The sequence below is a fragment of the Oncorhynchus mykiss genome, chromosome 24, assembly GCF_013265735.2.
Source record: "Oncorhynchus mykiss isolate Arlee chromosome 24, USDA_OmykA_1.1, whole genome shotgun sequence".
Lineage (NCBI taxonomy): Eukaryota > Metazoa > Chordata > Actinopteri > Salmoniformes > Salmonidae > Oncorhynchus > Oncorhynchus mykiss.
The window spans coordinates 11,108,798-11,136,014 of NC_048588.1; the positions used below are offsets into that span (position 1 = coordinate 11,108,798).

The 27,217-nt window shown below is 43.8% G+C and overlaps 1 protein-coding gene across 1 annotated transcript in view; it reads left to right on the forward strand.

The window, feature by feature from the left end:
* The first annotated feature begins 3,619 nt into the window (after window positions 1–3,619).
* Window positions 3,620–27,217, forward strand: part of LOC110503319 (delta and Notch-like epidermal growth factor-related receptor) — an 80,343-nt gene continuing 56,745 nt past the window's right edge. Inside the window, exon 1 of the mRNA XM_036961640.1 lies at window positions 3,620–4,126. Coding sequence (XP_036817535.1) covers window positions 3,827–4,126 — 300 coding nt within the window. The 5' untranslated portion in view covers window positions 3,620–3,826. The remainder of the gene's footprint in view (window positions 4,127–27,217) is intronic.

A 27,217-nucleotide genomic window follows, 5' to 3' on the forward strand; every position in this document is an offset into this window, starting at 1 on the left:
CCGTGTGGTTCTGGGATTTTTGCTCACCGTTCTTGTGATCATTTTGACCCCACGGGGTGAGATCTTGCGTGGAACCCCAGATCGAGGGAGATTATCAGTGGTCTTGTATGTCTTCCATTTCCTAATAATTGCTCCCACAGTTGATTTCTTCAAACCAAGCTGCTTACCTATTGCAGATTCAGTCTTCCCAGCCTGGTGCAGGTCTACAATTTTGTTTCTGGTGTCCTTTGACAGCTCTTTGGTCTTGGCCATAGTGGAATTTCGAGTGCGACTGTTTGAGGTTGTTGACAGTCTTTTATACTGATAACAAGTTCAAACAGGTGCCATTAATACAGGTAACGAGTGGAGGACAGAGGAGCCTCTTAAAGAAGAAGTTACAGGTCTGTGAGAGCCAGAAACCTTGCTTGTTTGTAGGTGACCAAATACTTATTTTCCACCATAATATGCAAATAAATTCATAAAAAATCCTACAATGTGATTTTCTGGATTTTTTTTCTCATTTTGTCTGTCATAGTTGAAGTGTACCTATGATGGAAATTACAGGCCTCTCTCATCTTTTTAAGTGGGAGAACTTGCACAATTGGTGGCTGACTAAATACTTTTTTGCCCCACTGTATATACGATGAAAATAAAACCTAATATAACTCAAACCGAAAGCATTTGCATTTTTGCGCAGTCCTGTTCAGAGTCGATGTGCGGGGGCACCGGTTAGTTGAGGTAAAATGTACTTGTAGATAGTTATGGGTAACCATTTGATTAGATGTTCAGGAGTCTTATGGCATGGGGGTAGAAGCTGTTTAGACCTAGAATTGGCACTCCAGTGCTACTTGCAGTGCGGTAGCAGAGAGAACAGTCTATGACTAGGGCGGCTGGAGTCTGACAATTTTTAGGGCCTTCCTCTGACACCGCCTGGTATAGAGGTCCTGGATGGCACGAAGCTTGGCCCCAGTGATGTACTGGACCCTCTGTAGTGCCTTGCGGTCGGGGTTGAGCAGTTGCCATACCAGGCAGTGATGTAACCAGACAGGATGCTCTCGATGGTGCACCTTTTGAGGATCTGAGGACCCATGCCAAATCTTTTCACTCTCCTGACGGGTAATAGGTTTTGTTGTGCCCTCTTCACAACTGTCTTGGTGTGCTTGGACCATGTTAGTTTGTTGGTGATATGGACACCAAGGAACTTGAAGCTCTCAACCTGCTCCACTGCAGCCCCGTCGATGAGAATGGGGGCATGCTCGATCCTCCTTTTCCTGTAGTCCACAATCAACTCCTTAGTCTTGGTTACGTTGAGGGATAGGTTGTTATTCTGGCACCACCCGGCCAGGTCTCTGACCTCCTCCCTATAGGCTGTCTCGTCGTTGTCGGTGATCAGGCCTACCACTGTTGTGTCATCGGCACTTAATGATGGTGTTGGAGTTATGCCAGGCCATGCAGGCATGAGTGAACAGAGAGTACAGGAGGAGACTGAGCACGTACCACTGAGGGTCCCCCGTGTTGAGGAGGGGAATGTGTTGTTACCTACCCTTACCATCTGGGGGCGGCCCATCAGGAAATCCAGGATCCAGTTGCAGAGGTAGGTGTTTGGTCCCAGGGTCCTTAGCTTATGCCAAATGATGTCACTGAATTGCCAAAGCATACTTTAAAAAATAACCAAACTTTTTCAGTTTTTGTAAATGTGTATCCCTGTAACTCCTGCCTGTAATTTCACTGTTTTCATGCACATGCATATTGCACGCCCCATCTACATCCTACTTAGGCCCAGTGGATATGTATTGTGTGTGAGGGGCCGAGTCCAGTCAGCTAGCAGATAAGTTGGCTTCAGCACAGTACCTGGCTCTCTGTGAGATGAGTAAAGTGGTTGAGCTGACAGATTTACTTGCCTGTGTGAAGACTCATTATGGAAATGGGAGAGTTGGGACTCGGGTGGGCTGACGGGCTATTAACGACCACCGTGCTTTATATCGACCACACCGCATGGTCACATGATATGGCGACGGAGTCACTTTCTGAGGTAGCTGCCTGCAAAGGCTTTTTACTTACCGAAATGAAGGTCATGAATCATATCAACCTTATGAGATTCAATTCAGGTAGATTCAATTCAGATAGAAGGAATATTTATTGTACTTCCTAAATGGCACCCTATTCCCTACATAGCGCACAACTTTTGACCAGAGCCCATAGGCCCTATAAGTAGTAGGAGGGTGCCATTTGGGACACAATCTTAGTCTTTGGGGAACGGTTCAGTTAGGCTTCTAAAACTCCTGAAAACTCCTGATTGAGAAAATTCTCATAACCTGTCTGTTATATTTATTATGCAAATGTATTTCTTTCGATTCTTGTAACTTGCTAAGGTTTTATTACTCCATGAAGAGTAGAGCCATTCATAGGCCGAGTTTGGTAGATGAGCATGGTGAGAGGTACAGTAGTTCATGAACTGACCTCTGGGCTCACCTCTGAAGGTGATGGAGAGACACAAGAGTCACAGACATTGCAGCTATAATGACTGTCAAGTGTTCAGGTACCTAGGGATCGCCATGGGAACGAACTGGTTGCTGAGTAATTGAGAGTATTTGAAGAGAGGGGGTATTGTTTGGATTTTTGCTCGGATTGCTTTTTTCAGTACACATTTTTTCTTTTCCTTTTTCATACAATACAAAACGGAAACATTCAAAAGACAACATACAGACGAACCCAGACCCACCTGTTCTCACCCCTATCTCCAGTGCCTGCACTTCTCTCCACCACGTCCTCAAATTGCGTTCCTCTTCGTCGCCCACGCTCTTTCAATATTTAGATAATAAAGCATATGATTTTTCCATTGTCTTAACGATGGAGGATTGGTTGATTCCCAGTTTTTAAGTATCAGATTTTTCAGGATAATTGACAAGAGTATCGTTCAACCCGACGGGTATCTCACTGCACCCTCATGTGATGTCTTGCAATATGCAGACAGACAGATTAAAAGCACATTTACATTGTAATACTTCTGACAGCCAACTTTCTAACTCCGCCCATAGCTTTTGGACTTTATAGCATTCCCAGAATGCATGGATTATTGAGTCATTGTTAGTTTTACTTTTAAAACATGACTGTTGCTGTGCTGTAGAGTTTGAGAATTGTCTCTTGTATAATACTGGATTAAGGGAACATTTTCATTAACTGTCATTTTGTTTGTTATGTTCCAACAATCCCTCCATCTTGTGCCAATATTTTTTTTAAGTATTGGTTCCAGCTCCATGTTGCTCCAATGTAGCAGATGGGAATGTGTCCCCACTTGCACTGCTGAATGTCTCTTATGTGGTGCAGTTTTAGTGCTTTGAAAAGCACATACTTTGCAACATTCCAAATGTGAATTGTGACCAGATTTATTTAGCTGAAACTTTGGGGTAAAACTAGTAGAAATGGGTATGCCAGGTCCAAGGAGAGGGTATGAATGATGACACTGTGTGTGTGCGTGCTTCCATGTGCATGTGTGCTCGCAACTGTGTGTTTGTATGTGTGCGGCTATGTGTGCGTGCAGGAGATAGGGCGAGAGAAAGACTGTCGTCATCTGTAGTCACAATGAATCAGAGCGATGGCGGGAGCTAGCCCCCTCCTCAGTCTCCTCGCCAGCCAGTCAGCTCGCTTGCTCAGTCGCAGTGCACACAGCCAGTCTACAGCATCCCTACCAGCCTGCCTCTCACACTCACACACTCTCCATTCAGCTCCCTCACCCACAAACACAGATAGCAGAGCGACCAGCAGCTTACTCACTGAGCCAGAGCTAAGAGGAACAGAGAGCGCAGAGAGGGAGTGACAAATAAGGTTTATACGTACATAAGAGAAGATGAGGATGCCTGTGGCCGCGCAGCGCCCCCTCTACCTCCTCCTGCTTCTGCTGAGTGCCGGGGGTGGGGGTTTCTCCTCCCCCCTTGATCTGGAGCCCCCTGCTCCGGAGGCGGCTGCCCCGGCTGAGGCTGACCCCACCCAGGCCACTCCCCTGCCTGACCCCTGCGAGGGACGGCCCTGTCTCAACGGAGGTGCCTGCTCGGCCCAACCCTCCGACCCAGAGACAGAGGACACTCTGCCCAACACCTGGGCTTACAGCTGCACCTGCACCTCCGGCTTCTCCGGACGCAACTGTGAGGTGAGCCTGACCCACCTGCCTGTACCCGTCTGTCTGTCTGTCTGATATTATCCTGCTTGGTTCTATTATATTTGGACTGTTGATATCGATACAACATAATCTGCACTTCTCTTTCTCTCTTCTCCCTTGAAGATGGTTTTTAATGGCAGCATGTGCTGTGAGCGAGATGTGAAGAGGAGTGTTGCGTTGCTGTGGCAACAGGAGTAGAGAAGAGTAGCGGAGTAGGAGACAACCAAGCGTCACAGGCTGAGCAGGATTATCCTTGAGTTGTTCATAGTTAGAGGCATGTGGTTCATCAGCCTGAAAACTGATGATGTCAATGAAATATATTGAAATACAATATTCTGTGTATTTGTGTGTGTGTGTGTGTTTGGTTCACAAGGATAGTAAAACAAGGAAAATTCTGACATTTCATTGTTCGACACAAGGAGAAAGTCAATTTTAGGCTTAAAGGTTAAGTTTATAGTTAGGTTTAGGGGTTTGGGGTTAAGGTTAGGGTTATGTTAAGGGTTAGGTTTAGCGTTAGGTTATTAATTAATTATTTGGTCCCCACAAGGATAGTAAAACAAACATGTGTGTCTTAGGGTTGTGTGTGTGTGTGTGTGTGTGTGTGTGTGTGTGTGTGTGTGTGTGTGTGTGTGTGTGTGTGTGTGTGTGTGTGTGTGTGTGTGTGTGTGTGTGTGTGTGTGTGTGTGTGTGTGTGTGTGTGTGTGTGTGTGTGTGTGTGTGTGTGTGTGTGTGTGTGTGTGTGTGTGTGTGTGAGTGAGTGAGTGAGTGAGTGAGTGAGTGAGTGAGTGAGAGAGAGAGAGAGAGAGAGAGAGAGAGAGAGAGAGAGAGAGAGAGAGAGAGAGAGAGAGAGAGAGAGAGAGAGAGAGAGAGAGAGAGAGAGAGAGAGAGAGAGAGAGAGAGAGAGAGAGAGAGAGAGAGAGAGAGAGAGAGAGAGAGAGAGAGAGAGAGAGAGAGAGAGAGAGAGAGAGAGAGAGAGAGAGAGAGAGAGAGAGAGAGAGAGAGAGAGGTCTGAGTGAATGACCTGAATGGTTGGGCTTTTTTCCTATGGAAAAGTCCAATTTCCTTGCTTCACATACCACTTGTCAGAATGACCTAAATAGCAGAACGTGTTTGGCATTTCAATCCTACCTAACCCAGTTCTGTGTAGTATTCCTCAAGGAAACTTAGCCTCAGAGTTGACTCAACTATTCACTGCATGTAGTGAATACTGCGGGAGTTACAGTAGCAATAGGATTCAGTCTGTGAGGCCTCTGACTCATTCTGGTGTAAGAGAGTGCATCCACAAACGACAAACAGCAGCCAGCGTCATTGTATCTCATAACCAAACTACCAAGGTGACTCAGGGACCTTATTACTGTCTCCTTGGCTGTCCTTGTTTCCTACTACTGGATTAGAAATGGAGAGGGCATCAGCTGCTGTTTGTTACTGTCACAACCACTCCGCTCCTCCACGCCACAGGCCCGCCACAGCCAGCCTATGAGAGCAGCTCTTTGGGGAGTAATTGATTTTTCTTTCCCTGTCCCATTCATCCCCTCCTTCTCCATGGAAACTTGAGTAGCAGTCAATAGGGATTCGGTAAGCAACCTGTTTTGTCGGTGGGACACACTGGCAGTTTGAGTCCTTCCTCCGTGCGTCAGACTCGCACCACAGATGGAACTGGAGAGAGAGAGAGAGAGAGAGAGAGAGAGAGAGAGAGAGAGAGAGAGAGAGAGAGAGAGGAGGGAGATGGAGAAAGAAAAATGTGAAATAGAGAGCGAGAGATATGGAGAGAGAGGGGGAGATGGAGAAAGAGAAAGCGATTGACAATAAGAAACTGTGAGGGAATCAGTCAAACATCCCACCCTAAAGGAATCGTTTGTCCATTTTATCAAATGAGCTCAAGAGTTTAGGAGACTAAATCCGTGCTGGAGAGTAGGAGAAGAAGGTGAGATTTGATCTCGGAGGATGTGCCATTGTTCGATAGTGTCAGAGTCAGTTATGGGCTTCCGAGTGGCGCAGCGGTCTAAGGCACTGCAGCTCAGTGCAAGAGGCGTCACTACAGTCCCTGGTTTGAATCCAGGCTGTATCACATCCGGCTGTGATTGGGTGTCCCATAGGGCGGCCACAATTGGCCCAGCATCATCCGGGTTTGGCTGGGCTAGGCAGTCATTGTAAATAAGAATTTGTTCTTAACTGACTTGCCTAGTTAAATATATATATATATTTAAACCATCATGTCTCATCCTGAACTGGTTCAGATGGGAGCTATGGAAAGACTGGGTATCTAATCTAGTTTAATCTAATTAAACCAGTCCATTTTCACAAATCAAGCACAGAGAAGCTGTGCTGGCCTGGCCAGGATATGCATACACCATAGTTGCTGGAATCGTACTGGAAAGGACAATGTTTTAAATAAGATATCCGAGCCAGCACAGTATGGTTCAGGTCGGCCATATAGTGTGAATCAAGTGTTCAGTAGTTGTTTGTTTACCTGAACCTCTACCCACTCTAGTCTGTACTTATAGCTATTACCTGGTCCAATAGGGATTGCTTCTTGTCGCCAGGTGAGATTTCTCCTGCTTGTGTATCCGTAAGTTATTTGCCCATGAGTCTCCAGGGCCATGGCTTATTCATTAATTAAAGACCGGTTGTGCTCTGATAGATGTGCAAAGATCCTCTACAATCAGGTTGCGTGTCAATGTCAGGGACTCTGTAGAGTGTATCACTCCCTAAAGACGAGCACACAAGCAGCTCTTATTGGATTGGTCAGCCTTTCAGCATTATGAGACACTGAATAGTGAATTGTTGAGCTGGGTACACTTAATCTCATTGCCCCAGCATTTTGTGTTTACCATTACAAAGTATACCTCTCTATGAGTATTTTGTGTTTACCATTACAAAGAATACCTCTCTACGAGTATTTTGTGTTTACCATTACAAAGTATACCTCTCTATGAGGTCACTCACTTCCAATGATTCCTAGCAAGGATTTTGTTTGAGCTCTGCACTTTTCTGAAGATTGTGTGGAGGCTTATCATTAATGGAAACTGTTTGAGCTGGTTCCAGTGGCAGGTGGCTCTATTTACCAAGAACCACTAGTGAAGGGTGTTGTGTATCACAGCTTTGAATGTTTTCTGAATCTCGAAGTTGAGAGGAGTTTGTGCACCCTACATTCTTTAAAAAAAGGGTTCCAAAACAGTTCTTTGGCTGTCCACAAAGGATAACCTTTTTTTTGGTTCCTAAAGGGTTATTTGGCTGTTCCCATAGGATAATCCATTGAAGAACCCTTTTGGGTTCCATGTAGAACCCTCTGTGGAAAGGGTTTTATATCGAACCCAAAAGGGTTCTACCTGGAACCAAAAAGGGTTCTTCAATGGATTATCCTATGGGAACAGCCAAATAACCCTTTAGGTTATAGATAGCACCCTCCCAGCACCCATAATGGCTCCTTGCTGCTCCTCAGTCCCCCTCACCACCAGGGGGGTGGTCACTCAGTCCCCCTCAATCCCCTCTCCTATGCACAGGGTCCTGCAGAATACTAACATGTGGGATACTAGGAGAAGGGACTGTCCCATAGTGAGTGGTGGTTTTGATCTGCTTGTGCAGAGTCTCTGGGCTGCTGCAGATACAGAGCTACGGCGTATTTTCTAGCGTTTCAGCACCATCCGGTTAAGGAGAGCTCAAGATGCATCGCCACACAGTCCTTTGGTCTCGGTCTGAGCTGCTTTGATATCCCCTGCTTGTTAGGGAAGCAGAAAGATAGAAGCCACAAGGAATATGGTAATACCCACACAGCTTTTTATCTGAAAACTGCAGAGGGAGTACTCATGACAGCATTTACATGATCATTGCAGTATCGTCGAGAGACTGTGGCACAGGGAATGTACGGTGTTGTGTTTTGGGAGACGGCGTCATCTTTATCATCAGATCATAATGTTTGGATTAGAATTGATGTTGTTTTATTCCAGTGCTGACAAGCCAGATAAGACTGCTTGCGGTCTGAGAGAGAATCAGCAGGTTGAACAGGAAATGGTCATGCTCACTCTCTCCCCCTGCTAGTCAACTGTGATCTGTGTGTGTGCGTGCGTGCTTGTGTGTAAAGGTTGGATGTGTGGAGAGTCAGTGCAAACAGTCTCTAAAGGAGTCAGTATGCTTCAGCTTGGCTGGCACCTAGCCGAAGTCGGCTAGGCGAACCGAACAAGAGTGATCGCATACTCCCTTAAAATACCTTTGCTTGGAAAACCAGAGACGCCGTAGCCAGTATACACTAGTCAGAATTAATCGAAGATAACTCAAGAAATCTGTCATTCATTTTGAAGTTTTTGCCGAGTATATCTTGGTCGCGCAATTTTACATCTAACGAATATGTTTGGTGCAGTATTACTCAATGAAGAAATGTTCATGAAAACAAGCCGTCTCTCTTTGAATGACATTGAAGAATCCCTACTGTAGACCAATCACTGACGAAGGGGCGAAGACTTCGGCTACCGACTTCGTATACCGACTTCGGCTATCGACTTCGTAACCCACTTCGTATACCGACTTCTGCTTGCCTCTAGAATAAATGTTGTGTGCCCGAACAGCCCAAAGAAAACTTACCATAGTCCAAAACGAACAGAAATGTCACAAAATTTCGCCATAATATATGCACAAACTCTTCCAACCTGCTTCAGCTGGGAAGCATGTGGACACCTTAGGGGCACGCATCTATGCGGGGACCCCGTGTTGAGGGTCAGCGTGGTGGAAATGTTGTTACCTACCCTCACCACCTGGGGTCTGCCCGTCAGGAAGTATAGGATCCAGTTGCAGAGGGAGATTTCAGACCCAGGGCCCTGAGCTTAATGACAGTATTCCTCTTATCCAGGTGGGATGGGGCAGAGTGCTGCGCAATGGCGATTGCATCACCCATGGATCTCTTTGGGTGGTATGCAAGTTGTAGTGGGTCCACGGTGTCAGGTAAGGTTGATCTATACAGTCCTAGTATCCCCCTGAACATTAGCAGCAGGGAGTATGAGTCCTACTGTCTGCAAGGCAGACAGCTGCAGACTGACAGTTCTGGACTGAAACACCTCATTCTGCAGCCCTGCAGCTCTGCAGACGGTCTCCTCCTGTCACTCACCCATTTGTCCTACAAGAAATAGAACAGCAGCATGGAACATTCTAGACTACAGCACCCCTTGGGTATTCTACTCTCCTTGTCTCGCTCTCTACATTTTCTTCCTTTCATTTCCTCTCTCCCTCTTGCCCTCTTTATCTGAGTTTTATCTCACTCTGAAGTATCTTATCCCCTCTTTTTTTCTCTCAGCCTTGTTTGTTCAGTTTGGCATAGAAGAAGCTTGTATTTTAGTGAGTCATTTCTCTATACATCCTGGTAGCCTAGCGAATGTGCAGATCAGAAAAAATTATGTTGTTAATGCTAATTTCGAAAAATATACATACCAACAATCTGTCACCGAATACGATGAATGACCTTTTTTCGCCATCATCAATCATCAATCATTTCATATTCAGTGTGATGTCCTCTCAATCTGATGTTGCCCATATTTCTCTGAAGAGAGCGCTCACTCTGCCAATTGCCTTGCTCATTTCCACATCATACATCACCTGCCCTTTTGATCTTGAGGAAACGTTGTGGCTGAGAGAGGTCTATGCATATAGATATGGCCAATATGGCCTTCATTGCCAACCTTAATAGGCTCTGTGAAGTTGTGCTACAATAAGCCGAATCTAACCTGGCAACCTCACAACCCATCCCAATATGACCTGGTTGCCAGACTATTATTCTATGACAAACGTTAGGGAATTTGGCTAAAAGCTCCAGCTGATCTGGAACTCAGACACCACCCTATCCTTTCTGGTCTCATCCTTTATTGGTGCTGTTGTCAGGTCAATGTCAGTTCAGGTGCGGGATGGAGGAGGACTGGAGAGAAGATTACTCTTTTTGTCTGTTGTCACAGGACACAGAGATGTGTCTTTTTGCTCTGTCCTAGATAGAGAAAGCCTCTTTTGCCTGGTCTGTTTAGGTTTCTGCTCTGTCTGTCCTAAGTGCTATTTATATCCTCTACGGCCCTAGGCTTTGCGTCACAAGGCTGGGGGTAAAACGCATGCTGCTCTTACTTAGCAAGTACTCACCCTTTACCCTCCGTCCATCATGGTCATTAGTATACATGCCTCCTAATAATCATCAGTCATATTGTGTTTACCTGTGTGTGTGAGTGTGTGCGTGCGTGCGTGCGGAGACTGATACCACCAGCGAGTGTGTGTCATCCTCACCTGTACTTTTGCCCTTCGTTCATCCCGGGGAGGGTGTCTCTTAGCAACAGTGCAGCCAAATCTGCCTGCCGTCTCCACTGAGTTATAGCTTACACACACAGAAACATAGACAGGCATGCAGACACACACACACACACACAGATCTGAGCTGATGACAGTTTATCAGTCAACATAACAGCATTTAATGAGGCGGTGTGGGATGATACCCAGTATGTTCTGTGTATTGGAGTACGTCCTGAACAGCTTTGCTGAGTCCCTGAGACACTAAACGGGGGCTTAATCTAAAGGAGGCCTGTTGTTTTACCTCAAATACCAAACACTCCATCTGCGGTGTCGATGGCAGACGATGAAAGAGGCCCCATGAGGAGACAGACACTAATATATATGCCATGTAGCAGACGTTTTTATGCAAAATGGCTTACAGTCGTACGTGCCTACATTCTACATATGGATGGCCCTGGGAATTGAACTCACAACCCTGACGTTGTTAATGCCATGCGCTACCAACTGAGCCATACAGGATCACAAGGACAAGCAGGCAGACATATACAGAACGGCACCGTTGTTCATCTGAAGTTCTTTATCTGATTGGTATCATCCAAAATGACACGTTCATCCAACCTATTCTATTGAATTGGTCTGAAATCAAATAATGAATTTGACAGATCAATGTGATCTCTCTCAGAAGAGTTGGAGAAGTGGCCTGTTGGCGGTGTGGCCTTCAGGTTGTTCTTTTTTGGCCACCAGTATGTGGTGGCAGAATTTGCGTTGAGCCATTGTAGCTTCTCAAGGGACATGTTTTGCGTTGGACTGTGATGTCATGCCTTTCATAGACTCCTGGTATGTCTGCACTCTAACACAAGGCCATTGTGTCCCGGAACTGTTGCTTGTATAAAACAACTGTTGTGTAAACAATATGATTGTATTATTACCTCCAACTACATACGTGTAACCATTTATTCTTTGCGTTCTTCCCTGTGAAGTCAGAGATAGATCTCCGCTGCAGCTGTTTGATTCAATATTTTACTATTATATCATTATATAGTCTCTGCCTTCATCTTTGGATCGAATTTTCAACAAGAGACAGTGAATGTCATTCCAGGTAATGTGATCTGTTTTTGTATTCTTTTTCATGATTATATGTTCTCTGCCAGCACTGAATCTTAAATGATATCTGCATAAACACTGTGATGCTGAAGAGCCTGGGAAGGTTTCAACTGATGAGCTGGTCAACATTTGGTTACAATGTTGTAACCAGTTAATATGAAAGTCTTATGTAAAGAAGGTGTTTGGAGTCATTATTTCATGTTGTGGAACAAACGTAATATCTTGATTAACAGGAAATTGATTTCATCGCTTGTAATCTCAAGAAATTGGTTGGATAATTCCAAAGTGAAACATCTACTTGAGTTGTGTATATAAAGTACCAGTCAAAAGTCTGGACACACCTACTCATTCAAGGGTTTTTCTTAATTTTTAAATATTTTCTACATTATACTATAATAGTGAAGACTCTATGAAACTCTATGAAATAACACATGTGGACTCATGTAGTAACCAGCCATAAACAGCCACCACTAACATTGAGTGGCTGCTGCCAACACACTGACTCAACTCCAGCCACTTTAATAATGGGAATTGATGGGAATTGATGTAAATATATCACTAGCCACTTTAAACAATGCCACCTTATATAATGTTACTTACCCTACATTATTCATCTCATATGCATACGTATATACTGTACTCTATATCATCGACTGCATCCTTATGTAATGCATGTATCACTAGCCACTTTAACTATGCCACTTTGTTTACATACTCACCTCATGTATATACTGTACTCGATACCATCTACTGTATCCTGCCTATGCTGCTCTGTACCATCACTCATTCATATATCCTTATGTACATATTCTTTATCCCCTTACACTGTGTATAAGACAGTAGTTTTGGAATTGTTAGTTAGATTACTTGTTGGTTATTACTGCATTGTCGGAACTAGAAGCACAAGCATTTCGCTACACTCGCATTAACATCTGCTAACCATGTGTATGTGACAAATACAATTTGATTTGATTTAACCAAAAAAGTGTTCAATACTTGGAATACTATTGGAGGTATTGTATCGAATCTTTTCCATATCTATTACATTCCCTAAATCCCGTAGCCACATTCCAAAGGTAGGTACCGTCTCCAATACTCCTAAATTGCAAAATTAGCCTTTTGGCTAATAGAGTACAAAGAGAGACAACCTTCCCCTCCTGGTTATTCCCATCAACTGTACCAAACAGAGTGATCAATGGGTCTGGGGCTAGAACTCCATTGAAGGCATTAGATAAGTAAATAAAAATGAGAGCCCAGTAAGCATGGAACTTAGGACATGTCCAGAATAAGTGGGTCAACGTCCCCTCATCCTGCTTGCACCTCTCACACAGTGGTGAGGTGTCCGGGAATATTTTATGCAGTTTTACTTTTGAGTAATGTAACCTGTGTATCACCTTAAACTGTACAAGGTTGTGTCTGGCATTCACTGAACTGTGATTTATATTCCTGAGAACTTCTACCCAGTCCTCATCTGAGATTTCTGAACCAAGTTCTTGTTCTCAAGCCCTTTTAATGGTGTCTGTGGATACCTCTATGTGGGCCTGTAGCACATCATACAGTCTAGAGACCAACCCTTTTGAATGGGGTTTGACAAGGATCAAGCTATCTAATGTAGGACTATTTGGCTTCATGCCATACTGTGGGATATGTGTCCTTAAGAAATTCCTGATTTGGAGGTATCTGAAAAAAATGTGTTGTTGACATGTTAAACTTACCCTGTAATTGTTGAAATGAAGCTAACTGACCATCAATGTATAAGTTACCAATTGTTGTGAGCCCCTTCTCCCTCCACTGTGAAAACACCTTATCATCCAATGCAGGGTTGAAAGCATTATTCAGGCATGTCGGGCTGTCATGTATACAGTGGGTGTGTTAAGAAAATGCCTAATCTGTTTCCAGATCCTAAGAGTATGACAAATGACTGGATTAGCGTCATAAGTGGCTTTTTTCCACACATGATGGACTATTAACAAGTGCAGGGAGTGAGGAACGTTGACAGGAGTCCTGTTCAATCAAAAGCCATGAAGGCATATCCTTCTGTCTCATCGCAGGTAAACTTTCCCTCCAGAAAGACACACTGTTCAGATTAGCAGCCCAATAATACAGTTTAAAGTGAGGAAGGCCAAAGCCCCCCTCTATCTTGTACTTAAATGCTTCTTTGAAATTCTGGCTGCCTTGTTATCCCATAAAAATGGAATTTCTATTGAATCCAGTATCTTAAAATAGCTTTGTGGTATGAAATTGGGTAGACATTGGAAGAGGTAGAGAAACCTGGGTAGGACAACCGTTTTAATAGCGTTCATACAACCAACCAGAGAGAGAGGCAGTTTTCCAAAAAATCTATATTTTGTTTAAGCTGATAAATGTTCATGTCCCAATTCACTTTCAATAGCTGATCAAGGTCTCTTGTCACTACAATGCCAAGGCTTGTGAACTTGTTCATCACTGTTCTAAATGGGGTAGATTGTACTTGCATATCCACAGGCCGTGATATCGGCATCAATTCGCTTTTTTGACAGTTTATATTGTAGCCAGAGAAGGAGCAGAATGTATTTATCAAGTTAAGCATTTATTAATATCCTGCGGATCTGTTATTATTTTACCCTTCTTGACTTTTATTTTGTGAATAGCTCTAGATGCCTGTACATGCCATAGCTGTCTTGTTAATAATTTATGTTGTTTGTCACCCAGTTCAAAATAACTTTGTTGCGTTCTAGCAAGTAAAGAGCCCACCCGTTTGGAGAGGATGGTATTGTATTCATATTTCAACGTTGTGATCTTCTCAAGGACTGTATATGAGGAATTCGTCCTAAAAACGTTCTCTTGTTCCCCTAACTCTCTTTCAATTTCTCTCAGCCTAGTATTGGCGCGTTTCTTCCTCTCTGATGTATAAGAAATAATGTAACCTCTAATCACAGCCTTTAGAGATTCTCAAAGCGTGGAGTCGTCAACATCCCCCATGTCGTTAGTTCCGATGAAAAAGGCAATCTGCTCCTTCAAATACTGACAAAAAGTCTCATCTTTCAACAGGTATGCGTCTAAGCGCCACGGTCGCCGACCTGTAGACATCTTGTCGAGTTTCAGCACCATGGACAGAGGAGAGTGGTCCGTAATTAGAATAGGGTGATAGGTAATCGATTAGTTTGGAGTCAATTCTGGAATATGATTTATGAACTGATGAAAAGAAAGAATAATCCCTATCTGTTGGGTGTGTCAGTCTCCAAATATCGACAATGTTAATTAAGGTTTGTCATCAATGTATTTAGACAGACACTGGCATTTGATTTTGACCTTGATAGCTGTTTATCTAAAAGAGGATCTAACGTACAGTTAAAGTCACCTTGAACAATAACACTTGCATCCGAGATATTTGGTATGGCCTTAAATACCCTTTGAAAAAATAATGGATCATCGAAGTTGGGCCCATATAAATTGACCAAGGTTATTGGTTTCGAAATTCAGTGTACCAGCCACAATAATATACCGACCATTAGGATCTGAAATCGAGGATGAGTAAACAAAAGGAATATTTTTCCTTGCTACCCCTCTCACTTTTGCATCATAGTTAGACTGGTATATCTGACTGATCCAGCCGACTCGTAGCTTGGCCTGAGCGGAGCGTTTAATATGAGTTTCTTGAAGAAACACTATGTCAGCCCCCAGTGATTTAAGATGAGAAAAAACCTTAGCTCGTTTCACGATATGCCCTAAACCATTACAGTTCCAGCTGACTATCCACCAGGTCTACTCTGTGCTCTGTCACTATGTGGCATTTCTTATTTTAGAGTAAATTGTTGCTGTCATACAAAGCCCCAAAGACAAACGTCCCGCAGTGCCAGAACTTGTCATACCACCTGTATTAATAAACGTCAACATAAAACACAGACCCCATCCCCCCTCACATCCCTTTACTGAGTGACTTGCCCAAACAAAGCACTCCTTGACTAACACACAAACCTTAGGGTGTCTAGACCTACAGCTTCAACTAACTCGTCCTCTATAGATGCTCCGCATATCCGCTAATATTAAATAACACTTAACACTTAACTCTCACGTTAGGGGGTGAGTGGCGCTAAAACATGTGTGTGCAACAATGCTATATTAGCCACAACATCTCACCAATCATATAAGTCCCAACTTCTGATCTTCTGATTGAAAAGTCAGGCAGGAAATTCAAACACATTCCTGGCCTGTATTTGGGCATTTAGCCGTTGACACGGCCGTTCGGTATCCTCAGCCAGGGAGCTTGCTTGACAAGAACAGATTAGCCTCATTTGGGTTGTCAAACGTATGTGTTAATCCCTCGACTGTCACCTTAAACCGGGCTGGGAAGAGGAATCCATATCAGATGTTGGCCACCCTGCATTTGTTGCGTACCTCATCATACTCTTTCCGTTGGTTCCTCACCTCCAAGGTAAGATCTGGGTAGAAAGACACCCTGGCTCCGTTGTAGTTAAGGGGGAACTTTTGACTAGCCAGCTTGAGGATGAGATCCCTGGTCTGGGGATAGTGCAGCCGTACAATGAATGGCATTGGTGGCGCGCCCCTTTCCGGCTTCGTTGCCTGTGATCTGTGTGCACGGTCGATCAGGATGGCGTTGTGAAAGTGTTCACTCCCCAGCAATGACGGTATCAGCCCCCGAGACAAATTCAGTGGGTTTCGCTTTCTCAGTGTCCTCCTGGATCCCAAATATTCGGATGTTCTGGAGTCTTGAATGCGACTCGAGCATTTCCAATCGGGTTTTCTCTATGTCCTGTAGCCTGGCCTCATGATCGACTGTCGTCTGCTCAACCTCATGCACCCTTCTCTGAGTTGACTTCACAGTTTCAGTCAATACCCTTTGAGATATCAGCCAACCTTATGTCCACCATCTTGCTTAGTGAGTTTATGGCAGCCAGTAGGTCACTTTGAGCAGGTTCTGTGGGGAACTCTTGGGAGATAGCATCTTCAGCTAACTCCTCGTGGGTCTGCGATGTTGAAATTGGTTCGTTGTCTATCTCATTCAAATTATCTTGTTTAGCGCTCCCTTTTCTGGTGCCTTTTCCCTTTCTCATATTGCCAGACAATGTTTGAATTTATAGGTTGTGAGAGGTTAAAAATTGAGCAGAGCTCTAGCAGAGCACGTCTACTCCATAGCATGCTCACTAGCGCCCCCAGGAAATTGTTTTTTTAATCCATTTTAGAATAAGGCTGTAACATAACAAAATGTGGAAAAATTCAAGGGGTCTGAATACTTTCCGAAGGCACTGTATTAACACTGAGTGTTCAAAACACCATGTACACCTGCTCTTTCCATGTAGATAAAGGGGAGAGACAGGTAAAATAAGGATTTTTAAGCCTTGGGACAATTGAGACATGGATTGTGTATGTGTGCCATTTGGGATATAATAAAACAATTATTACGCATTCCTGCGCCTGTCTCCTGAATCATTGTTACCAACATGACACAAGCTAAGGCTTAACAGGGCTCTTTTGTGGTATTTTTACTGTCTGTCTGTCAGGCAGCAGGGAGGAGTAGGTATATAGGTCAGAGTGAACAGGCATCTCATATATCAATCATTATGGTGTATGAAATAGATCTTCACCCAGGCCAGCTGTGATTGGCTCTCCTCCATTTAGCAGAGGAGCTCTGGGAGCGAGTGACTGGGCATGACCGTGTGTTGACTGTGTGTGGATGTTACATACTGATTAACTGTAGCAAACAGAAACGAGCAAGACCTAAACACACACACACACACACACACACACACACACACACACACACACACACACACACACACACACATCCCAGTCAAAATAGGTTTATTCCAGCTTTTTCTATTTAGTTAGCTATCCCCAGCATGGTGTGCCGAAAGAGACAGCCAGGTAATGACCTGTGAGGTCACCACACTATGCCCAGAGAGACACGTCAGACTCTGGTATAAATAGACCACTGCTGACAGCCCACCCCTAAACTCCTTATCTCCTAATTCTCTTCCTCTGTTCTCTCTTCCTCGCCGCCTCTTCTCCCTCTGCCTCTCTCTTACTCTGTTATCTCTCTCTTTTGTTCTCTCTCTCGTTCTCTCTCTGTACTCTCAATTATCGTTCTTGCTGTCTACCTCTTTCATCCTCTCCCATCTTTCTTTCTCTCTTTCTTTCTTGCACGACCTTGCTCCCTTTCTCTCTCCTTCCCCATAGTTATACCTCTTGATCCCCTCTTTTGGCTGGTAATCTACATGTGGGTTGATTGGGTGGGATTGTGACCTAATTTGTGGTGATCTATTGGAGGAGTAAGGGATCTTTACATAAGAATGTCTTACAGTATACGTGTGTTATTTATAACGAGGGTTGATTTAACATGCTCATGATGTCTTTTTAGTCGTGGTGATGAAACTGTAGAGCACGACAATTGAGGAAAGAGGGGAAGAGATCAAGTGAGATTGGAAACGAGGAGGGAAGAAGGGAGACAGGACACAAGGGCTTGTATTACAGTTTTTTCCAATTGCTAATATGCATTGGTCAAAACTGAAGTCACATTGTCGAAACTCTTCACACAGTCAGTGAAACAGAAGTGTATGTGGACCAAACTGTGAATTATTTTTCATTGCTTTCACACAAAATGCATTCAATGACCACATCCTCTGAAATCCATGAACTCTTTTCTCATCCATACTCCACCACCTGCAAAACTATATATTTGCAGCACGTTTTCAAACGCAACACACTGTTTCCAAAACTGTTAAAAACACATTCAAAACAGAATGATGGCAAATGTTGTGCATTTCTGCAGTAACTAGTTTGAAACATACAGTGGCTTGCGAAAGTATTCACCCCCTTGGCATTTTTCAGATTTTGTTGCCTTACAACCTGGAATTAAAATTGATTTTTGGGGGGTTTGTATCATTTGATTTACACAACATGCCTACCACTTTGAAGACGCAAAATATTTTTTTCTTGTGAAACAAACAAGAAATAAGACAAAAAAAACTAAACATTTGAGTGTGCATAACTATTCACCCCCCAAAGTCAATACTTTGTAGAGCCACCTTTTGCAGCAATTACAGCTGCAAGTCTCTTGGGGTATATCTCTATAAGCTTGGCACATCTAGCTACTGGGATTTTTGCCCATTCTTCAAGACAAAACTGCTCCAACTCCTTCAAGTTGGATGGGTTCTGCTGGTGTACAGCAATCTTTAAGTCATACCACAGATTCTCAATTGGATTGAGGTCTGTGCTTTGACTAGGCCATTCCAAGACATTTACATGTTTCCTCTTAAACCACTCGAGTGTTGCTTTAGCAGTATGCTTAGTGTCATTGTCCTGCTGGAAGGTGAACCTCCATCCTAGTCTCAAATCTCCTGAACACTGAAACAGGTTTCCCTCAAGAATTTCGCTGTATTTAGCACCATCCATCATTCCTTCAATTCTGACCAGTTTCCCAGTCCCTGCCGATGAAAAACATACCCACAGCATGATGCTGCCACCCCCATGCTTCACTGTGGGGATGGTATTCTTGGGGTGATGAGAAGTGTTGGATTTGTGTCAGACATAGCATTTTCCTTGATGGCCAAAAAGCTCAATTTTTTTCTCATCTGACCATAGTACCTTCTTCCATATGTTTGGGGAGTTTACCACATGCCTTATGGCGAACACCAAACGTGTTTGCTTATTTTTTCTTTAAGCAAAGGCTTTTTTTCTGGACACTCCTCCGTAAAGCCCAGCTTTGTGGAGTATAGGGCTTAAAGTGGTACAGATACTCCAATCTCCGCTGTGGAGCTTTGCAGCTCCTTCAGGGTTATATTTGGTCTCTTTGTTGCCTCTCTGATGAATGCCCTCCTTGCCTGGTCTATGAGTTTTGGTGTGCGGCCCTCTCTTGGTAGGTTTGTTGTGGTGCCATATTCTTTCCATTTTTGAATAATGGATTTATTGGTGCTCCGTGGGATGTTCAAAGTTTCAGATATTTCTTTATAACTCAACCCTGTACTTCTCCACAACTTTGTCCCTGACCTGTTTGGAGAGCTCCTTGGTCTTCATGGTGCCGCTTCCTTGGTGGTGCCCTTTGCTTAGTGGTGTTGCAGACTCTGGGGCCTTTCAGATCAGGTGTATATATACTAAGACCATGTGACACTTAGATTGCACACAGGTGGACTTTATTTAACTAATTATGTGACTTCTGAAGGTAATTGGTCACACCAGATCTTATTTAGGGGCTTCATAGCAAAGGGGGTGAATACATACTCTCACACCACTTGAGTTGCTCTTTTTGGAATTTTTTTTAACAATTTTTATTTTATTTCACTTCACCAATTTGTACTATTTTCTGTACGTCCATTCAATGAAATCCAAATACAAATCCATTTAAATTAGAGGTTGTAATGCAACAAAATAGGAAAAACCACCAAGTTGGATGAATACTTTTGCAAGGCACTGTGTAGAACATCTCAGCAGAATATTTAATCATTCCAAACACAGCTGATTGCTGATTGGTGAGGAAAGAAGAGTGGCAGGGAGAGGGAGAACGCATGGAGGACAAAGGAGAGGAAGACTAAGAGAGGTGGTCTCTGATGAAATAAGGGCCACAATTATTGACCATGGTGTAAACTATGGTCTCTCTTTGAGAGAGGCCGGTTAAGGGTGCAACCAAATCTGCAGCGTTCAACAGTTGCATCAATAGTACGAATTTTCCGGCAAAACAACAGGTGAGATGTGCATCCTTCAATGATAATTTAACTACAATTTAGAGTACAATACAGTATGTTCGCATTTTTACATGTACTGACATTTTGAAATATATTGACTGTTTTGTGTATTTCAATAGGATCCAAAGGTTGCCTCCCACTGGAGGGAGAGGCAGAATATTATCAGATGCGTGTCATGTTCTGACCATAGTTCTGTTATTTTATTATTTGTTTAAGTATGGTCAGGGCGTGAGTTGGGGTGGGCAGTCTATGTTTGTTTTTCTATGTTGGTTTTTGTGTTCGGCCTAGTATGGTTCTCAATCAGAGGCAGGTGTCGTTAGTTGTCTCTGATTGAGAATCATACTTAGGTAGCCTGGGTTTCACTTTTGGTTTGTGGGTGTTTGTCTTCCATGTCAGTGTTTATCGCCACACGGGACTGTTTAGTTAATTTCACGTTTATTGTTTTGTATTTCGTAGAGTTCAGTTTGTTTTAAAATAAACATTATGGACACTTACCACGCTGCGTATTGATCCTTCGATCCTTCTCGCTTCTCCTCCTCAGAAGAGGAGGACGAGATTCTTCACAATACGCAGGAAATTGCCATTGTTGACAAGGTAATTGACAACAATGCAATAAAACTGCGGGAAATTCGGGACAGAGTGCGGGCAGACATTATCACTTTTGGGAATGTTAATACGGTCAGCACAACGACAGTTGCCAGAGTCCTAAAGAAACATGAAACAAGGATGAAGCAGTTGTACACTGCACCCTTTGAGAGAAACGGTGAACGTGTGAAAGAACTCTGCTATCAATATGTCTCTTCAATAACCAAACAGGGTACATACACAGCTATGCATAATGTAAAGTACTGTAAAACTGTGGATTTACTGTATTTTAGAGAGTAATGGAGATGGAAGCCAGGCAAACTGCACGTACATTCATCTTTGAGGATGAAGCTGGGTTCAACCTGGCAAAAACACGCCGCAGGGGAAGAAATACAGACAGAGAGCAACTGTGGATGTCCCAGGCCAGAGAGTAGCTAATATCACAATGTGTGCTGCACTGTCCATTGATGGTTTGCTGTTACACAAACCACTCACCTACAATACAGAGAAGCTCATTTCTTATCTGGATGACCTGCATAATCAACTTCTGCCAGAGGAGGAGAGAGGGGCAAGAAACTCCCCTACCTTCGTTGTTGTGTGGGATAATGTGGCATTGCACCACTCTGCTGCAGTCAGACTGGTTTGCTGCACATCCCAGGATGTCAGTCCTATTCCTGCCTCCATACTCCCCCTTCCTAAACCACATAGAGGAGTTTTTCTCTGCGTGGAGGTGGAAGGTTTATGACCACCATCCACATGACCAGATGTCCTTACTGGATGCCATGAATGCAGAGTGTGGAGACACTTCTCCTGAAGACTGGCAGGGTGTGGAGACACTTCTCCTGAAGACTGGCAGGGTGTGGAGACACTTCTCCTGAAGACTGGCAGGGTGTGGAGACACTTCTCCTGAAGACTGGCAGGTTGTGGAGACACTTCTCCTGAAGACTGTCTTCTCCTGAAGACTGTCTTCTCCTGAAGACTGGCAGGGCGTGGAGACACTTCTCCTGAAGACTGGCAGGGTGTGGAGACACTTCTCGTGAAGACTGTCTTCTCCTGAAGACTGGCAGGGCGTGGAGACACTTCTCCTGAAGACTGGCAGGTTGTGGAGACACTTCTCGTGAAGACTGCCAGGGTGTGGAGACACTTCTCCTTAAGACTGCCAGGGTGTGGAGACACTTCTCCTGAAGACTGGCAGGTTGTGGAGACACTTCTCCTGAAGACTGCCAGGGTGTGGAGACACTTCTCCTTAAGACTGGCAGGTTGTGGAGACACTTCTCCTGAAGACTGTCTTCTCCTGAAGACTGGCAGGGCGTGGAGACACTTCTCCTGAAGACTGGCAGGTTGTGGAGACACTTCTCCTTAAGACTGCCAGGGTGTGGAGACACTTCTCCTTAAGACTGCCAGGGTGTGGAGACACTTCTCCTGAAGACTGGCAGGTTGTGGAGACACTTCTCCTTAAGACTGCCAGGGTGTGGAGACACTTCTCCTGAAGACTGGCAGGGTGTGGAGACACTTCTCCTTAAGACTGCCAGGGTGTGGAGACACTTCTCCTGAAGACTGGCAGGGTGTGGAGACACTTCTCCTTAAGACTGCCAGGGTGTGGAGACACTTCTCCTGAAGACTGGCAGGGTGTGGAGACACTTCTCGTGAAGACTGCCAGGGTGTGGAGACACTTCTCCTTAAGACTGCCAGGGTGTGGAGACACTTCTCCTGAAGACTGCCAGGTTGTGGAGACACTTCTCCTGAAGACTGTCTTCTCCTGAAGACTGGCAGGGCGTGGAGACACTTCTCCTGAAGACTGGCATGTTGTGGAGACACTTCTCCTTAAGACTGCCAGGGTGTGGAGACACTTCTCCTTAAGACTGCCAGGGTGTGGAGACACTTCTCCTGAAGACTGGCAGGGTGTGGAGACACTTCTCCTTAAGACTGCCAGGGTGTGGAGACACTTCTCCTGAAGACTGGCAGGGTGTGGAGACACTTCTCGTGAAGACTGCCAGGGTGTGGAGACACTTCTCCTTAAGACTGCCAGGGTGTGGAGACACTTCTCCTGAAGACTGCCAGGTTGTGGAGACACTTCTCGTGAAGACTGCCAGGGTGTGGAGACACTTCTCCTGAAGACTGCCAGGGTGTGGAGACACTTCTCCTGAAGACTGGCAGGGTGTGGAGACACTTCTCGTGAAGACTGCCAGGGTGTGGAGACACTTCTCCTGAAGACTGCCAGGGTGTGGAGACACTTCTCCTGAAGACTGGCAGGGTGTGGAGACACTTCTCCTGAAGACTGGCAGGGTGTGGAGACACTTCTCCTGAAGACTGGCAGGGTGTGGAGACACTTCTCCTGAAGACTGGCAGGTTGTGGAGACACTTCTCCTGAAGACTGTCTTCTCCTGAAGACTGCCAGGGTGTGGAGACACTTCTCCTGAAGACTGCCAGGGTTGGATTAGACATTCCAGGAGATACTTTCCAAGATGCATCGCCAGAGAAGACATAAGATGTGATGTTGATGAGAACTTGTGGCCAAATGCAGGAGAGAGCGAGAACTATAACCCTCACAGTACTGTACAGTATGAGTGATTATGCTATACATGTTGATGAGAACTAGAACCCTCAATGTACTGTACAGAAATGGAGATTACACTATACATGTTGATGAGAACTAGAACCCTCACAGTACTGTACAGTATGAGTGATTATACTAGACATGTTGATGAGAACTAGAACCCTCACAGTACTGTACAGTATGAGTGATTATACTATACATGTTGATGAGAACTAGAACCCTCAATGTACTGTACAGAAATGGTGATTATACTATACATGTTGATGAGAACTAGAACCCTCACAGTACCGTACAGTATGAGTGATTATACTATACATGTTGATGAGAACTAGAACCCTCACAGTACAGTACAGTAATGATGATTATACTAGACATGTTGATGAGAACTAGAACCCTCACAGTACTGTACAGTGTGAGTGATTATACTATACATGTTGATGAGAACTAGAACCCTCACAGTACTGTACCCTAATGGTGATTGTACTCTACATGTTGATGAGAACTAGAACCCTCACAGTACTGTACAGTAATGATGATTATACTCTACATGTTGATGAGAACTAGAACCCTCACAGTACTGTACCCTAAGGGTGATTATACTCTACATGTTGATGAGAACTAGAACCCTCACAGTACTGTACCCTAAGGGTGATTATACTCTACATATTGATGAGAACTAGAACCCTCACAGTACTGTACCCTAAGGGTGATTATACTCTACATGTTGATGAGAACTAGAACCCTCACAGTACTGTACCCTAAGGGTGATTATACTCTACATGTTGATGAGAATTAGAACCCTCACAGTACTGTACCCTAAGGGTGATTATACTCTACATGTTGATGAAAACTAGAACCCTCACAGTACTGTACCCTAAGGGTGATTATACTCTACATGTTGATGAGAACTAGAACCCTCACAGTACTGTACCCTAAGGTTGATTATACTAGACATGTTGATGACAACTAGAACCCTCACAGTACTGTACCCTAAGGGTGATTATACTCTACATGTTGATGAGAACTAGAACCCTCACAGTACTGTACAGTAATGATGATTATACTATACATGTTGATGAGAACTAGAACCCTCACAGTATTGTACAGTAATGATGATTATACTATACATGTTGATGAGAACTAGAACCCTCACAGTACTGTACCCTAATGATGATTATACTCTACATGTTGATGAGAACTAGAACCCTCACAGTACTGTACAGTAATCTTGATTGTACTCTACATGTTGATGAGAACTAGAACCCTCACAGTACTGTACAGTAATGATGATTGTACTCTACATGTTGATGAGAACTAGAACCCTCACAGTACTGTACAGTAATGATGATTATACTAGACATGTTGATGAGAACTAGAACCCTCACAGTACTGTACAGTAATGATGATTGTACTCTACATGTTGATGAGAACTAGAACCCTCACAGTACTGTACAGTAATGATGATTGTACTCTACATGTTGATGAGAACTAGAACCCTCACAGTACTGTACAGTAATGATGATTATACTATACATGTTGATGAGAACTAGAACCCTCACAGTACTGTACAGTAATGATGATTGTACTCTACATGTCGATGAGAACTAGAACCCTCACAGTACTGTACAGTAAGGTTGATTGTACTCTACATGTTGATGAGAACTAGAACCCTCACAGTACTGTACACTAATGGTGATTATACTCTACATATTGATGAGAACTAGAACCCTCACAGTACTGTACAGTAATGATGATTGTACTCTACATGTTGATGAGAACTAGAACCCTCACAGTACTGTACAGTAATGATGATTGTACTCTACATGTTGATGAGAACTAGAACCCTCACAGTACTGTACAGTAATGATGATTGTACTCTACATGTTGATGAGAACTAGAACCCTCACAGTACTGTACAGTAATGATGATTATACTAAACATGTTGGTGATGTTTTTATGTAATTATTATTGCAGTCCTGGAATTTACGGAATTAGTTTTTTCTTTGAACTTTTTATTTTTCACAACTAAATTACTATTTGCAAAGATATAGAACAAAGAAAAGGCTATTGAAGGAAATTGCTGAATTTCTCATTCATTCTTGTTACATATACCTTAGTACAGTCAATAAAGTGAAAAGGTGTTGTTCTTTTTCTATAATGAAATACTAATTTATGTGAAATTATTCAAACTTCAAGGAGAAGTTCCTCGTTTATGTAATGCTCCCTGTTAGTGTTTTTTTTTTAGATCAGTGTGGTATGAGTGACAATGTATGCTTTCTGAGTGAGAATTGTTAACAGTGTTCTGGTCGAACAAGCTTATTTTGAGACATGTAGTGTTTTGGTGGTTTGAGTGAGTTTTGGAGGTGAGATGAACTGTTTGGCCAAGATGCATGTTGGTAATACAGACCGTGTGAAGAGTTTTGAAGAAGTGGCTTCAGTATTGACCGATGCTTGCTAGCAATTGAAGAAAACTGTAATGCAACAAGACTGGTGTTTCCCCCAGTGTTTGAAGGTGTTTATGTGATTTCCATGGATCCGATTGTTAAGCGCGTCCTTTGATGCCACAGACCAGAGGGCTCAGGGGGAAGTGAGTGTGTGAGGGAGGGCCAACTCTTTCATGTGCAGAAATAGAGAACATTAAAAACTAGTTTGTGTCCGCATGCTTTCCAGCTGATAGGCTGCCCCATAGGGCTCTGGTCAAAGGTAGTGCACAATATAGGGTATAGTTTGCCATTTGGTACACACCCTATGTCTTCCATGATTGTAAGTTGTTAGTTCTGTTGTGGTAACCAGGTTATAACAAGGTGAGAGATATGTCTCTACTCGCACAATAGAAGCAAACAATTACATTTATAGAACCTACAAGCTGTCTTCAATATTTAAGCTGATCCACCCCCTCCTGGTCTACAAGTTTTTTCTAATCGGGTCATGTGGCCGGGACAAACTCCTGGCCCTATGAGTATTCACTATCCCTCCACCCAGATTGGGTCTGATGTAGCAGCCTTACAGCATGGTAGTTGGTAGTGTAGTTGTCATCTCTCTGGGTGGGTTCTCCTCAGGATTTGAGATTCTATTTCAGGAATGTACTTTTCTACTTGTTCTCATAGTTCATAGTCTCTGACAGGTGTCAGTCTCTGTCAATCACCCGGACAAAGACAGACTCTGATGGAGTCTGAAATGATCATGCTTTGATCGCAGACTCACAAAGGTTGACAGGAATCTTTGCCAAAAAGACTTGTTTCTCTGTTAATTTGAACTCTGTCTATGTAAAGTGGAATGGCTGTCCATTACAATGATGATTGCTTTCACTAGAGAATGTATGTCTGAGATTCAGATGGGACACGATGTTGGCTGTGTCAATGCAATGTCCGAAAGACATAAAAAGGAATTTGAGTTTCGGTCAGTTGATCTTTGGTCTAGACCTTCATGACCCAAAAAGCACCAATGTTCAGGCTTATTGTGTGTGTGTGTGTGTGTGTGTGTCTGCGTGCATCATTAGTGGTATATTGACCTGCCGTATTTCACATCGCTCTACTCCCTAAGTCTATCGGAGACAAGATCCAGGTTTGTCGCTAATGAGTAGTTTAACACTCCCTCCTCTGCGTTCCACCTGAAGTCTCTAATAAATCACATCTCCAGTCCGGTCTGGTCTGGATTCTGGAACACTGGCTCTAATAGAAGCAGCTGCTGGACCTCCACCTGGAACGTTTTGGAACGTTCTCTCAATATTCCCTTCCAAAGTTCTCTCACATTTGAGAACGTGTGACTGATGCGGTTCGAATCCAGGACTCCTGCACACCCACAAGAATGTTTTACCCTGCTAAACCAAAGCTTATGACATTTGTCCCCGGTTTGCTAATGCTCCATCCCTGAAAGTCTATTATTGAGTCCTTTCCCCCCTCT